Source organism: Zonotrichia albicollis, chromosome 2 (genome assembly GCF_047830755.1).
Source record: "Zonotrichia albicollis isolate bZonAlb1 chromosome 2, bZonAlb1.hap1, whole genome shotgun sequence".
NCBI lineage: Eukaryota > Metazoa > Chordata > Aves > Passeriformes > Passerellidae > Zonotrichia > Zonotrichia albicollis.
Window position 1 is genome coordinate 27,904,461 of NC_133820.1, and position 14,345 is coordinate 27,918,805.

The 14,345-nt window shown below is 39.0% G+C and overlaps 1 protein-coding gene across 5 annotated transcripts in view; it reads left to right on the plus strand.

The window, feature by feature from the left end:
• Positions 1–14,345, plus strand: part of SCML2 (Scm polycomb group protein like 2) — a 72,276-nt gene that overhangs the window by 52,238 nt on the left and 5,693 nt on the right. For all 5 annotated transcript variants that reach the window (XM_074534655.1, XM_074534656.1, XM_074534657.1 and 2 more), the window contains 4 exons: positions 1,320–1,455; positions 3,289–3,492; positions 7,905–8,087; positions 9,102–9,215. In XM_074534655.1, the coding sequence (XP_074390756.1) occupies positions 1,320–1,455; positions 3,289–3,492; positions 7,905–8,087; positions 9,102–9,215 (637 nt within the window). The remainder of the gene's footprint in view (positions 1–1,319; positions 1,456–3,288; positions 3,493–7,904; positions 8,088–9,101; positions 9,216–14,345) is intronic.

The following is a 14,345-nucleotide window of genomic DNA, read 5'->3' on the forward strand; positions in this document are numbered from 1 at the left end:
ATACTGCTAAATGGAGGAGGGCTTAGCCTTCCTTAGCTGCAGTTTTACTTCAATATATATCAGTTTTAATGGTAAATCCTTACCACATTGCCAAAGTCTCTGCTGCATTCAGCAGTGTCAAGACCTTGGGTGATCTCTTACATTCCTAATTTTTGCTAGGTAAGAGAGTCAAAAAGTAATCTGTTCTCATGCAGGAATAAGTGGTGAAGGGAAAAGTGGTAAACTCCAGTTTATTATTTCTTATATTTCGATGTATTTTTATAGCATGTCAAAACACATCACCGATCTCCTCTGTGGTGACAGTGACAGGACACAAGGGAATGGCCTGAAGCTGTGTCAGGAGAGGGTTAGGTTGGATATCAGGAAAAGATTCTTCACCCAGAGAGTGGTTGGGCACTGGAACAGGCTCCCCAGGGAAGTGGGCACAACACCAGGCCTGACAGAGCTTGAGAAGTGTTTGGATGCTCTCAGGCACAAGGTGTGACTCTGAGGGTGTCCTGAGCAGGGCCAGGAGTTGACTCGATGATCCTTTTGGGTCCTTTCCAACTCAGGATATTCTGTGATTCTGTGATATGTCTTCCATGTGCACATTTCTAAACCCAGTCCAAATCAAATTACAACAAAATCCTCTTTTCCTCAGGTGGAGAAGAACTAATGCACATGGACTAATCTGTAAATTGCTGTGCTCTGAACTCTGGTTATCTGTTGCATGATAAGCTGCAAAGAAGTTTGGTTTGGGAAAGGAAAGGGTGTTGGCAGCCAGCATGACTGGATTGTAACTGCAGGCTGGTTTGATATCTTGCATGAAGCACCTGAAAATTCCTGGAAGTGGTTACTTGAGAATTTCAACCCCTTTGAAACAAGCTGAGGAAAAACACAGGTGCATTGTAATGCTGATGCCTAGATGTGAGTTAGGTTTTAATGGCAGTACATACACAACCCAGCTAACTTACCTGAGCTGTGATAAACCCAGCTGGAAGGGCATGGACAGGAAAATACCCCGAAATATCTCTTCCTAAGGTTTTTAGAAGAGTCATGAAGTAGTATATAAATTCTTTCTTTTCCCACTTTTTAGGCAAAGGTGGGTTCTTTTCTAAGTCATTTGTCTTCCACTGCCTTACTAAAGTAGCTGTAACTGCAAACTGACAGTTTCTGGTCTTCCTTTCCTGAACTTTCCCTTCTCTGCTGTGTGTGGTACTTTTCTAATAAGGAATCACACACATTCATTAAGATGGTAACTGATAGCAGGAAGGTTGTGCAGACTCCTTAAAAAACATTAAATATTTTGACTCTGGTTTTTTTTTTTTTCCTCTTAACAGAAAAAAACCTTGCCTGAACAACTGACTCCTACATCTCTTTCTCCTCAGTCATCTCCTGAGGGGGAAAATGGAACTGCACAGACACTTAAAGATGGAATCAGTTTGTCTGGTGCAACTGCAGCAGTTATATCCACAGGTAAAAAACAAAGAAGTGTGTGAAATGGCTTCCATGTCAAGCAGTTTCATTTTCATGAAGAATGTGCCGCAAACTAACTTATTACTGTAAATCATTATCCAGCTGCCTTGTTTTTGAAAGATATTTGTAGAAGCCAGAGTTACTTTTCAGAACTGGTATTTTGATGTCCACATTATAGCAATCAGTGCTGGGGCACAGGGACTTTGATAGATCTGCTAGACCTGGCAGTTTGTTCCTGTGTGAAGAAGGAAACTGTACAGTTCTTTGATGTCTGTCCTACTCCTTAATGTATGAAATGGGAATAGATGTAGCTAAAAGCCCATATGATATTCTGATCCCATGCAAGCTGTACTGTAATATTACAAAATGGAGATTTTATCTCTATATAACCTTATGTGAAAGGAACCAACTCTGTTAAAACCCAGTAATGGCAATCAGAAGAAATACATTCCTCTTTCCTCATGTTTGATGTTTTTTTAGCCTCTAAATGTAATGAAATGTGTCTTGAAAAGGATTGGCAGAAAAGAAATAAGCCAGTAGATGAACTAACCCATTGAGGAACTGGTAACCCTATAGTGAAACAGTTCATATATTGTCAGCCAAAATCTCAGAATTTTATAAAAACTCCATAAATTGCCATCATTTTGCTTGTGGTGCTTTCTTACATTCAAAATCTGTTTTTACAATAGAAGTTGTCAGGCTCTTCTCATGCCCAGTTTCAGTCAGGGATGAGGGGAAAACAAGTACCTTTTTCCTAGGAAAATATACCTTTTGCAAGGCAGTTGTTGCTGAGCCCAGACAGAAAATGCCATACTATTACTCTTGGTTTGTAGCTTTGATTATTTGTACAAATAGATTTCCTTCAGTTTGTAGATATCAGAGAGTAAACAGATATGCACGAAGACATTACATCATTAAAACTCTTGTAGAAATACTTTATTTATGCTTAGAGTTTTTATCTAAAATCAAAGTTCAGAAAATATGTCACTTCTTTGTGTAATAGAATGTTTAGATTGCTCAATCACCACAGAGGCACATATTTTCATTAAGTTGTAATAATGTCTTGGGTGCATTCATGGTCATGTGGCAGCTAGGATGAACAAGAAAAAAAAATTATCATTTACATGTTTCCCATGTTCTTCTGCCTTGGCAATTGTTTTGGAAGTCAGTTTCACATTGTCTCTTTAAAAAGTAGTTACAAAAGTACTATATGATTGTTTGTGCTACACTTTAAATGACCTTAGTGTTTGTAAAGAAGTGTTTATTTAGCAGACGAGCCACATTGCAGTGTGGAAATCCTGTGAGTGGTTCAGGGCTTCTGAAGCTACAGGCCTTTGGTAGCCACTCTGTGTGATGTGTATGTTAGTGCCAGTGGGTGCTGCAGAATCAGCATCAGTGGCAGTTATATAACACAGGGTTCTCTTTGGTGCAGCTTCTCAAATAGGAAACAAATTAGGCAGTAACTTGGTAAGGCCTGCTTTGTAGAATTGTGACTTGGTAGTTTGGAGTACGTGCCAGTAATTTGTATTTTACTGGAACTAGTGTATGAGCAGAGATTAGTCAAAACACAAGCACACATCATGCCAGCTTTGTTACATTAGTGAGGTAGGAGAGGGCTTCAGAAAGCAGGAAAAAAGTGAGTTTAGAATTCAGTCAGGAGAACCTTGGTAGAAGAGCACTTTCTGCATGCTCTGAAAAATGTGTGCATGCTCAGCTTCTTGAGTTGGCCAGTATAACTTTTCTGCAGGATTAAAACTAAAATGACAATTTGCAGTTCTAACTTGAAACCGTGTCTTGGTTCCTTGGCAGTAACTATGGCTTGTACCTTTTCAGTGTGTGTGTATGTGAACAAACATGGAAATTCTGGGCCTCACCTGGATAAGAAGAAGGTTCAGCAGCTTCCAGACCATTTTGGACCAGGTCCTGTAAATGTGGTCCTTCAGCAGGCTGTACAGGCTTGTGTGGATTGTGCCTATCAAGCCAAAACAGTCTTTGGATTTCTGAAATCTGGCCATCACGGAGGGGAAATGATAACTGGTATGTGAAGATGCTCTGTTTCTTTGTTTCTTTACTTGTTGAACTTGAGGTGGGGCAGAAGAACTGAAGCAGTTGCTATGAATTTATATCACTTTTGTAGTTGTGTAAACACAGGTGTGAACATTGATGATGTATGATTCATCTTACTCTGAGTTCAGAGTGATTTGAATAATTCTTTAAATTTAAATTAAAATATAGCAATAGTAGTGTTTAAATTACAAATGCACAATACATTTAGTTTCTTACACTTAAGTAGAGCTTGGTTACCTCATTTAGCAGCTGTAGCCAAACATTTGTCAAGTAAACTCACTACAAGTGAGATAAGCAGCTTTATTAGTTCAAGTAATTCGCATAATCTTATCCATGCACGACATTGGTGATCTTAAACCAAGTGGGTGACAAGTCTCAAACTAATCTGTTTAGCTTCCAGGCAAGTGATTCCACATGTTAAAGTTGCTGCTGCTTCCCTTGCCCCGTTCCCCAGAACTGCAGCAGTATCTCAGGTCACTCTTCATCCACCTATGTCACCTGTTATGGAATAGGTTTATTTCTATTACATATTGATGGCAGGTTTGTAGGTAAATTATCTCTGTGTCTCAATCTGAATAGCTGCTGCTTGACATTTTTGCCTTCTAGACTAGGAAATATTCTGTGTATAACAGTTAGCACATCAATTCATAAATCCATCAGTGATGGTAAAAGATCTGGCATTACTTTAATCTCTTTACATTAAACCAGATGTGAAAGATGATTAGTGGAATAGAGAATCAGTTAAGTACTCATAAAGATGTTGCTGTCTAACTGGATTTAAAGAGCAGCACCCCAACCTGTGTGTGGCAGAACTACAGTGAGCCTTGTTCAGGATCCCCCTGAGTTTGTGCACAAAATGGATGCTGCTTCTCTGCTGTGTAGTAGAGGTTTAATGGTGTCATATATATGTGGTTTTGAAACTGGTACTGCTTTATTTTTTCAATATATATGAACATTTCTTATATTATTAATACCTTGTTGTACCTGTTTCAGACAAGTCAGTTTTCTGGAGTAAAATGCCCTGAGATGTTCATTGCCAGTATTCTCTTGGTGATTGTTTATCAACAAAGGCCAAATCCCAGGCCAGTGGCATCTCTGGGCTGTGACTGAGTAACTGAAAATGGTAATTTCAAACAGGAGAGAGAAATTTCAGATTCCTTATGTAGCTGTGGCTTGTTTGCATTCAAAACTTCTGTACAGAAAGGATTTACTGTTGTGCACATGGCTTCACCCCAAGGCCTATATTCTGGATTTGAGGAACCTGGTGATGTGGACTGCTCTGGAGTCCTGGTCTGGCTGATAGTAAAGCCACAAGCCCCCAGTGGGTTTCTAATGTTCTTGAGCTCTTGCTTCTCCTTGGCTTGTCAAACAGGTAGCTGAGAAGTGGCTGAGCAAACACTCTTTGTCATTTTATCAAAAAATTGTGAGTGATAAGTTTTGTGAAGCATAAAATATGACTTGGATTAATGTAGCACATTACATCTAGCTGTGCACATGAATAGTAAGGAAGAAGAGGGAAGCAGCAGTAGAATAAACTAAGGAAATACAGTTGTAGCCTTTTTGTTTTAAAGTGGGTTTGGAGAGTGGCTTGTTCAGAATTTGATTGGGTTTTTTTTTAAACTGCCAAGAAAAAAAATGTTGTGGCAGAGAATAAGCAAAGGAATCTAAGTCTTTTGTGAATTGATGCTTTTATAGAAAGTATTATACCTTCCATAGGAAGAAACTGTGTGCTGATGAGACCATGGATAAAATAATCTTGCTAGAATACATGGAATAATTAGTGGGTTCTTTTGGTTCAGCTACCAAGGAAAATAATTGTTTTGAATAACATTAAATTTAGGATTTTTCCATCTTTTCTTTCTCAAACAAGAGCACAAACTATTTTATTTTTGCTTAATGCATAAGCTTTCAATTCAGGCAAATAAAACAGAAAGGAAATGAAAGGCTTGATTAGCAAGCCCACTAATGGTGTTGGTGTCAGTCCCTTTTTTCTCTCTGTAGCACAGAGACTATGGTGTTTGGTGGGATGAAAAAGATTGAGGCTCAGATAAATTTTCTCAAGCAGCAAATTAAAATCGGACTCTAGGATGAATGTCATCATTATCAGAAAAACACATTTCTCCGATTGTTTTGTTCTCAGTCTTTTTCCCAGCTTGAACCTGGTATGTGAAACATACTTAAAGAATGGAAAGTGAAGAAATGAGTACCACACTTCATCCTGAGGGCTGGGGTTGCACATGCAGGCTCCAGTCCCTGTTTATAAATCGTTAATATTGAGGTTATTGCACCTCAGAGATGCTCCTTTTTATTTTTCCCCCTAGCATTTATCTGGGAAGTAAGATGCTTATGTTAATTCCAAGCAGAGTAGACATTTGAGCCTGTGGATCTGGATCCCACACCCTTGGTTGAAGTTTGTATGGGTGCCCTCAGGTGTTCAGAGTCTGGGGGAGCTGTGTTGCACTGAATGTTATTTGTTAATTTTTCTCATTAAATATTTTGCTGGGGCAGTCACAACTCCTCAGCTGTTTCTAGCTTTATCCTCTTGACAACTCCTGAGTAACATTGTTCTTTTCAATGTTTTTTTTCAAAATGAGAAATTAAGGGGTATAGATAAAGTCATTTCCCCAAAGGCTGTATAGGCAGATCCATGAGGCTATTATAGAACATTTTAAATTTCTGCTGTAGCTAACTACTACCTTGCAGTTAATTTGTCAGGAGGTCAAGCTATGGTACGACTCACAGCCCATTTGCTCTCCAGACCTGGTTAGATTCCAAACAAAAATTTGCCTTTGGAGACTCCTTCCCCAAACAGGATGTAGAGGACCTTGTGTCTGAGCTGCATGAGGGACTGTTAACCATTAGCATTTCATTTGGACATTGGAGCCTGGAAAAAACCTAATAGGCCATGGAAACACTTCAGTCTTGTAGTACTGACTCTTAAACTTCAAGCACTTGCACTGGTCAGTCTGCCATGAAAGCAGGTGGGAGAGGCAGCACGTTGTTGTTGGTGCTGACTGGTTAACTCACATTAACTAATCAGAAGCTTCCTTACATCAACAGTGTAAGTAATTGACACTTCAGATTTCCTAAAGAAGCCTAAAATATGCTAGACTTAGGCATTTTCCTTGATTTTGTGTATATTATCTGTCTCTTTTGTAACACAATATGGAAATATTCCTGAATTCAGATCTGTGAGTAAAGGAGTAAAGGCTTTCAGGCTTTTTTTTTTTTTTTTTTTTTTTTTTTTTTAAGCATCTGCCACCAACAAAATGTGATCCTTTAAAGCTCTGCTTATCATTTGGAAACTTATGTTAACAACAGAAAGCTGCATGACAGGCTGAAAACCAAAAAGACAAATTGATGCATAAAGCTGGTGTTTATTGCCACTTCTTTTCAGCCCTAAGCTTAAGTTGCAAGTTTGTTCCCGCTTTGTTCTAAAGTCTTCCTAATCACAAGTAACTAAAATTTCCGCTGATGTAATGGCAATTATTTATCCATGTATCTGGAGTATTGATTCTTTTCCAAACCTTACTAATTTTCACAAAAAAGAAAAATATCCTCAGCTGCCACACTGTTTGAGGACAAGGAAAGAGATCAACAAGGAAAAGACATAGACACATGTCCAGGCTATTTGTAATCACTCAGTTTAAAAGACAGCAGATCCATTTGTGGCTGCTGTGGTATCTCTGCCACCTAACTCCTGTTGAAATAAATGGGTGCTTGACCACTGTAGTGTTGACAGCAGGATAGATTTCTCTAGGGATAAAATAGCAAATGGCAAAACAATTTCTGAGTCAGAATTTCAATGGTAATGGATGCCAGCACCTTACCACAAGTATTCTCCATTCAGTTAGAAACTGAGGAAAAAAATAATAAAATTGTTTGTTTCATTTCTTTAGGGGATTTTTTGGCTTTTGGTTTTGGTTTGTTTTTTTTTTTTACTAACTGTTTGGGCTTTTTGTTGATTTTTTTTTTTTAGTATTGTGGGGTCTTCTTTTTAGTAAGTATTGTAAAGGGTCTTCCTTGTGCTATCTCCTGTAAATAGGTGGTGGAGAGCTTGCTGCTTTAAAGGTGATGGAAATTACACATGAAGTTTCAGTGGTGAGGGAGTAGTTGTAAGTTTTATTATACAGGTGTGAATCCAAAATTATTTTATTAAAATAAGTTTCCATACAGCAAATTTAAATTGACATGGATCCCATGGAAGGTGAGCTCAGTCCTTTGGATAGAAATTTTTTAAACTATCAGAATGTTTGTTTACTCCTCTCATGTCTTGCATGGTTTAAATCAAGTCTGGAGGTCTTTTCCTTTAAGTTAATGATGGTGTTTTACTATACTTCATGATGTTTGGGGGGTGTTTGACATAATCTTCTTATTCACAGCTTCCTTTGATGGGGAAAAGCATGCCATCAATCTTCCTTCTGTAAACAGTGCATCGTTTGTCCTGCGCTTCTTGGAGAAGCTGTGCCACAGTCTGCAGTGTGATAATCTCTTCAGCAGCCAGCCCTTCAGCCCTTACATGGGATGTGCCCACAGTCCTATGGAGTATGATAGGAATAAGCCAGGTACTGTTAATCACTTGTTATTTTCAAGTGCTGATATTTCTGAGAAATGTGGGGACTTTAGGAAATGCAACTTTTTAGTCTTTCTGTGACATGAATTGTTTAAAATTTATACACTTCAGTTCTTAGTGAATTGGTTCCAGTGTGGAAGTGCTTTCACAGTAATGAATAGGTCATACCACATGTGCAGAAATATTCAGCAAACTTCTCCTTGTAGGCAAGCCAGAAAACATATGTACTTTACCATTGTGATACTGCTAAAAAGACAAGCTCAAAACTTCACATTTCATTTGTTAAATTTATGTTCAGCTCATAAACTGAATTTACCAAAAGATGCTTGCTGTCTGGAAGAAGGCAATTCCCCTGAAAGGGAGTTCAACACAAGTACAAAGTCTTTTCTTTCTCTTTTTACCTTACTTAGGAGTGGCTAAAAGATTTTTACATTCTACTACTATGTACAGTCCAGTGATCTAGTAGAAAAACTTGTGAAATTGTCTGCTTGTGAAATTTTGTGTGAATCCAATACCTTTGCTGCACCAGGAATGCAGAGTAAATGGGAGATGCAATTACTTGCCCAAGATCTCCCAACAGGTTGTTTGTAGGACCTGGTATTACAAGTTCCAGGTGAAGCCAGGAGTCACAGCTGAGATAGCTTTGTTCTCAAGACAATTTCACAAGATTTATATTGGGAACGAATCTTCCTCAGAGCTCTTTGATAGCTGAGTCTGTGTTCTGGGTACTGCTGTAGAATTTTTTTCCTCTTTCCAATGCAGAAATTATGTTTATAATTCTATCTATTCTATTCTTCTATTCAGTTAGTTTTAACTGATCGGGAAGGTAGACAGGGTCAAGGTTATTCAGCTTTGAAATTTTGTATTGAAGTGACTGAGTCTATGTGACACAAGAAATGGAACTCTAACCTGGTGAATGGCTGATGTCTGTCAGCTTCTGTCTCTGGACTTAGCCCATGAGCAGCTTTATGCTAGAGTAACAAGTAGTGACTTTTCCTCTTCACAGCCAAAGAAGAAATACCTGAGAACAGGAGTGCTAAGCGATACCCTCAGGACTCTCCACCATATACTGCTCCTCTTTCCCCTAAGCTTCCCAGAAATGATGCTCATCCATCTGAAGGTAATTGCATTATGTCAGAATTATATATGAGGATTATTTATGGGTTCAGTATTTCCAGTCAAAAAGGACTGAGTACAACATATGTATCTGGTTTGTCTCTAGCCTTTGACAGGTCTGGGTGGAAGTATGTTAATTATTGATCACTGGCACTTTGCACTTAAAGATGATCTACTGCAAGTTCCAGCAGTGCTTCTTCTCAACCCACAGCCTTTTCTGTGAAGGGGCTCAGGCAAACAGGTGACAGATGAAGCCTCCTGCTCCATGTAGGGCTACTGAGCAGAAAACCAATTGCCTTGAAATGGGTTAGGAGATAAATTGGAAGCAGCTCTTAACTCCAGGCTGGGTTCATTAAGTGAGTAAGGGTGCAGCTAGATGATACAATTCAGCTGAGTTTATGTCTAGTTAGCTGCCAGTGGAAGCTGTGCTGCTCCTGCTTTCCTTGCCTCCTTGTCCCTGCACTGAGTCCTAGCCCACCCCCTGCTCTTTTTCCCTGGCTGGGTAGTGAGCTGAAGCAGTGACCAAAAGGACAGAAAACATTCTGGTGAAATCTTGTTTTACTTCTCTGGAGTGACTCTCTGTGGACTTGGATGAGCACAGGAAGGATTGAGTGGAAGGCAGCCATGGCCAGGGGGGCAGTGTGGCCCCCCTATGACAGCTCACTCTTAGGCTGGTGTAGTTCACAGATGAAATAACACTTCTTCCTGTGCTGCAGCTCAGCTGCAGTAACTGAGCACATGTCTAGTCCTAGTCTGCCTCAGATGTGAAGTAAAGCATCTAGGTTTAAATATCAGTGAGAGAGACACAGTGAAATGGTTGAGTATTTGCTATTTAACTGGTTAAGACATGGTAAGTTGATGATACTGACTTATCCCATCTGATACATACTTTCTCTTGCAGTAAGATACTTGCACGTCATTTCCAAGGGCTTTTTTGAAGTATAATGGGGATTAGTAATTTTTTCCTCCTTTTTTTCTTTCTTTTTGTTTGTGACCTTGAAATGATTTTGTATCTATTGGCATGAGCAGAGGCAGGATATCTCTTTTGTGCATATTAAAAAGCCATAAGACTACAGTTAAAGCAGAAAAGGATGTAAAATTAAAATGTTTCAAATGATAACTTATTTAAAATAATATGTCTTATTATTTTGTATATATATAACATATTCACATCTTGATATTTCCTGTAGCTGTTATTATACACAGTTCTGCATTGATTATTGACTTCAGTGTCTTCACAAAAGAAGTTCTGGTTTAATTCCAGAGATACATTATATATCTAAGTTATATTTTTGGTATTAACATAAGTGTGGAGCACTTAATAATGCTCAAATGAAGTTGTTTCATTTGGAGCAAGACAAATGTTTAAGCAGAGCTGCAGTATCTTGTAAGAAATCTTACTCAAGTAAACATGAGTACACATTCTGCTTTTTATTCCTTGTTTGCTAGCAGATCTTCTACAGATGGAGTCAGGGTACCCTTTAAAATATTTTTTAAGATCACTAGTTCATTTTAAAATGCAGTTACTTGAATAAAAAGTAATTAAAGCAAGTGTTTTTCCATAGTTTCAGAGGTTTGAATTTGTACTCTGTGTATTTTAACAGGCAAAGTGTTCTCTAGCATTGTGTGTTTCCCATTAGGACAATGTCCTCTGCTGAAAATCTGGAGGCAATTTTGTAGCGGTCAGTCATGGGTTGGTTAACAAGAAGGATCTGCCCCTAAAAAGTTCTGGTTCCATTGAGACACAGTTGTCTTAAAATAGTTGTTTTGAAATATCATTTGAAGGCAAAATGGAGTAATTGTGGAAAAGTCTTTCAAACAGCTCGTTTTCCTTCTGATCTGCTCAAGGATGTGCTTTGCAGGTTTTGCTGCCTTTCTTGCTCACTAACAGTTTCTTTTTAAAGTTACGAAAGATAAAGAAGGAGGGAGTGGGGAATAACTCAGACTCCCTTCCCCTGAAAACAGTGTGTTCCTACTACTGTGTCCAATTACATCATTTTGTTATGTGTGAGACAGAACAACTGGCTTCTAATTCCCAGAAGAGCCTCAAGAAAACAAAACATCCAGTTCCTGCTAGGGCTTCAGTGCCTAAACAGTCTGCTGTCTTCCCACATTTGAAACTGAAGGCCTCTTACTGGCCTTTCATTAATCTGCCCAGAGGTCAGGCATGCTGCAGTGGAACCTCCCATCTCCTTCCATAGCCGTGGGATTTATTCACAGCTGCTCAAAATGCCGAGGTAGGCGAACTGAGTCACTCCATGGATTGCAATGCTCCATTTCCTAGATGCCAGTTTGGCTGCACTTTGTTCGTAGAGAAGCTGGATGGATTGGAAAGTGGATTGGATACTACAGCTACTGAACAGAAAACTTTACCTAAAAAATGAGGGAAATATGCCACCTTTTCCACCTTGTATATATGAGTTTTGAATTCACAGTAAGGTAAATTCAAATGCTGATATCTTGGAGGGAAAAAGTAGAATTGATCTTTCCCAAACCTGGTATTTCCTTCAGGATATATGACATCAGAGAGAAATCTGGGATATACCTGGAATGAATACAATTAAGTTCTTTTGCAATACAGTAATTTTAAAATATTTTTTTCTACAGAAATCTTGACAAAGATAATCTAAACCAATTATTAAAAAACCCAAAAAACCAACCTATATTTGGATTCCTGCTAGTTTACCATCAAAACTTAAAAAATGGGTTTTTTTATTATGTTACATGGAATTGGCTGGTACATGCTTTAATACTCCAGTTGAAACTCTCTGCTGGGGAATGTTGCTTCCATTGTTCCATCTTACCTTTCAAGATTTCTGAAATCTGAATGCACAGATTCAGTCAATTAAACCTTATGCTCCTTTCTACAGCTTTGCTGTAACAATTTAAGGTATCACCTCTGCCTTTTGGCCGTGAACTGAGATGTGGTTTCATTGTCTACCAGCTCTAATTTTCCCTTGATTGGCAACCTTTTAATTTTATGGTGTTCATCATTGACTCCATCTCTTAAAGTCTCTCTGAAATTCTATGGAATGATACCTTTTGTTTTTAATCTTGGTAAGTTACTGTAAGTACTTCTGAGAAATATAAAGTCTTTTGTTTTCTTGTTTGTTTTCTTTAAATACCTCAGTAGCTTCTTCTTTGCTTTTGTGATTTGGGTCTGACAAACTAGAAAGTTTTGCAGCGGTTATTTTGAAAGTTACTTGTATGAAAGAGAAGGACTTGTATCCATAAAAGCTTTTTTATTCCATAACTGTCAAATTTAGTAAAAGATGTCACATCACCTTGCAGATAAGGAGTCCAGGAAGGCTGGACAGGAAGATGCAGGAGCAGGCTGTCCTCACATGCTGAAGGACAAGCTTGCACAGAAGAAGACTGTCCTGGCTGAACAGAAAAGTTTGGCTGGAACTCAGGGAAAAAAAGGACTTTGGAAGAAGCGGCATGAAAACCAAAAGGACTACAAAGATGATATTAGGTTATTTGGGGCAAAAATTAGAAAGGTTAAAGCCCAAATAGAACTTAATCTGACTACTGCCATAAAAGACAAGAAAATTTTTGTCTCATTTTTCTCAGCAGTCGGGGAGGGCTAAGGAGAATCTCAAGCCTTTATTGGATGTGGGGAGTGGGGAAAAAAGTGATGAAATTTTAGGAAGGCTGTTTGAAGTACTTTATGCCTCGTTTTCCTCTGGCTTCAGTACTAAGATCTGTTGTTCTCCATGCATCCTGAGCTGGAAGATAGGGATGGGAAGCAGACTGAAGCCCCCAGAATCCAAGGGAGAATGGTCACCACTTGTGCACAAGTCTCTAGGACCATATAGAATCTGCCCAGGAGTACTGAGGGAGCTGGTGGAAGTGCTCACCTCCATTCACTCACCTTACTGTGCTCTACAGTTGTGTGCAAGGAGGTTATTGGGAGGTGGGAATTCAAATCTTCTCCCAGCTAACACTTCTGCCAAGCGATAGGACAAGAGGAAATGGCCTCAAGTTGCACACGAAGAAGTTCAAATTGGGTGTTAGGAAAAGTTTCTTCACTAAAGTCTTGTCAAGCATTGGAACTGCTGCCCAGGGTTGAGTCACCATCCCTGGGAGTATTTAAAAGACAAGTGGCTTAGTGGTGAACACAGTGGTACTGGGTTAACAATGGTCATCGTGGCTTTTTCCAGCCAAAAGGATTCTGTGGTTCCATTCTGTGATTCTGTGGTCTTGCCTTACTGAATTCACTAAGCAGGGAGCTGGCCCTCTGAGAGCCTTTAACTCCCTTTCAGAGTTATGGAGTATGAAAGTCAAAATACATATAATAGTTCTTCACTGTACTACACTTGAAACAGGATTCAGAAAGAGAACCTGAGAGAAAAACCTCAAGCAAGAGGTTCAGAAGAGAACCTCAAGCAAGTTGAAAGCACGCTTGAGAAGGTCACTGGGTTCTTTAGAAAAATGCTCTTCCTTTGATTTTAATATTTGCTCCATAAATTCTTGAAAGTTTTCATATAAGAAGAGTAGTAAAAAGGCTTATTTCAGGAGCTTCTTTTGCAGAACATACCAGTTCTTATTCCAAAGAATATGCCGCCTCACTAGCATATGTTTTATAACTTCGGTAGAGTTATTTTCAAGATGGTAGTGTGGGGCTTACACTTCTGTGAACCTGTTAGCTGTATTTTTCCAGCTCTTAACTCTCCTGCCAAAGCAGCATTTGTTTCATACAGATTTGTACATCGTGCTTCCAAGTTCTTTCTTGTGCTAGATACTGGTCTGATGCAAACAGAGGGGAGTATCTATGATTGCTAGAGAATGGAGTGGTGTTCCTGTTGATTTGGGGTTTTTTCCCTCACACAGCATGCTTCTCTCAAACAGACCTGAATTGGGCTGAATGGGAGTGGAATTTTCAGTAATCAAGCAAACCTGGCTCCTGTCTCATGGCCCAGGGAAAGGGGACATGCTGAACTCCATTCAAGTGGCTGAGAATCAGTATTGACAGACTTTAAAAAGTTCACAAGTCTTCTGAGTGGATGTTGTTTTTCTTTTATTCACTGAAAAGACATAAGAACTAGAATATTGTTATACTCCCCCCCCTCCCCCGAGACTTCACTATTTTTATTTTACTTGCTCTGTGGGTTCTGGGTTCAGTAATTTACCT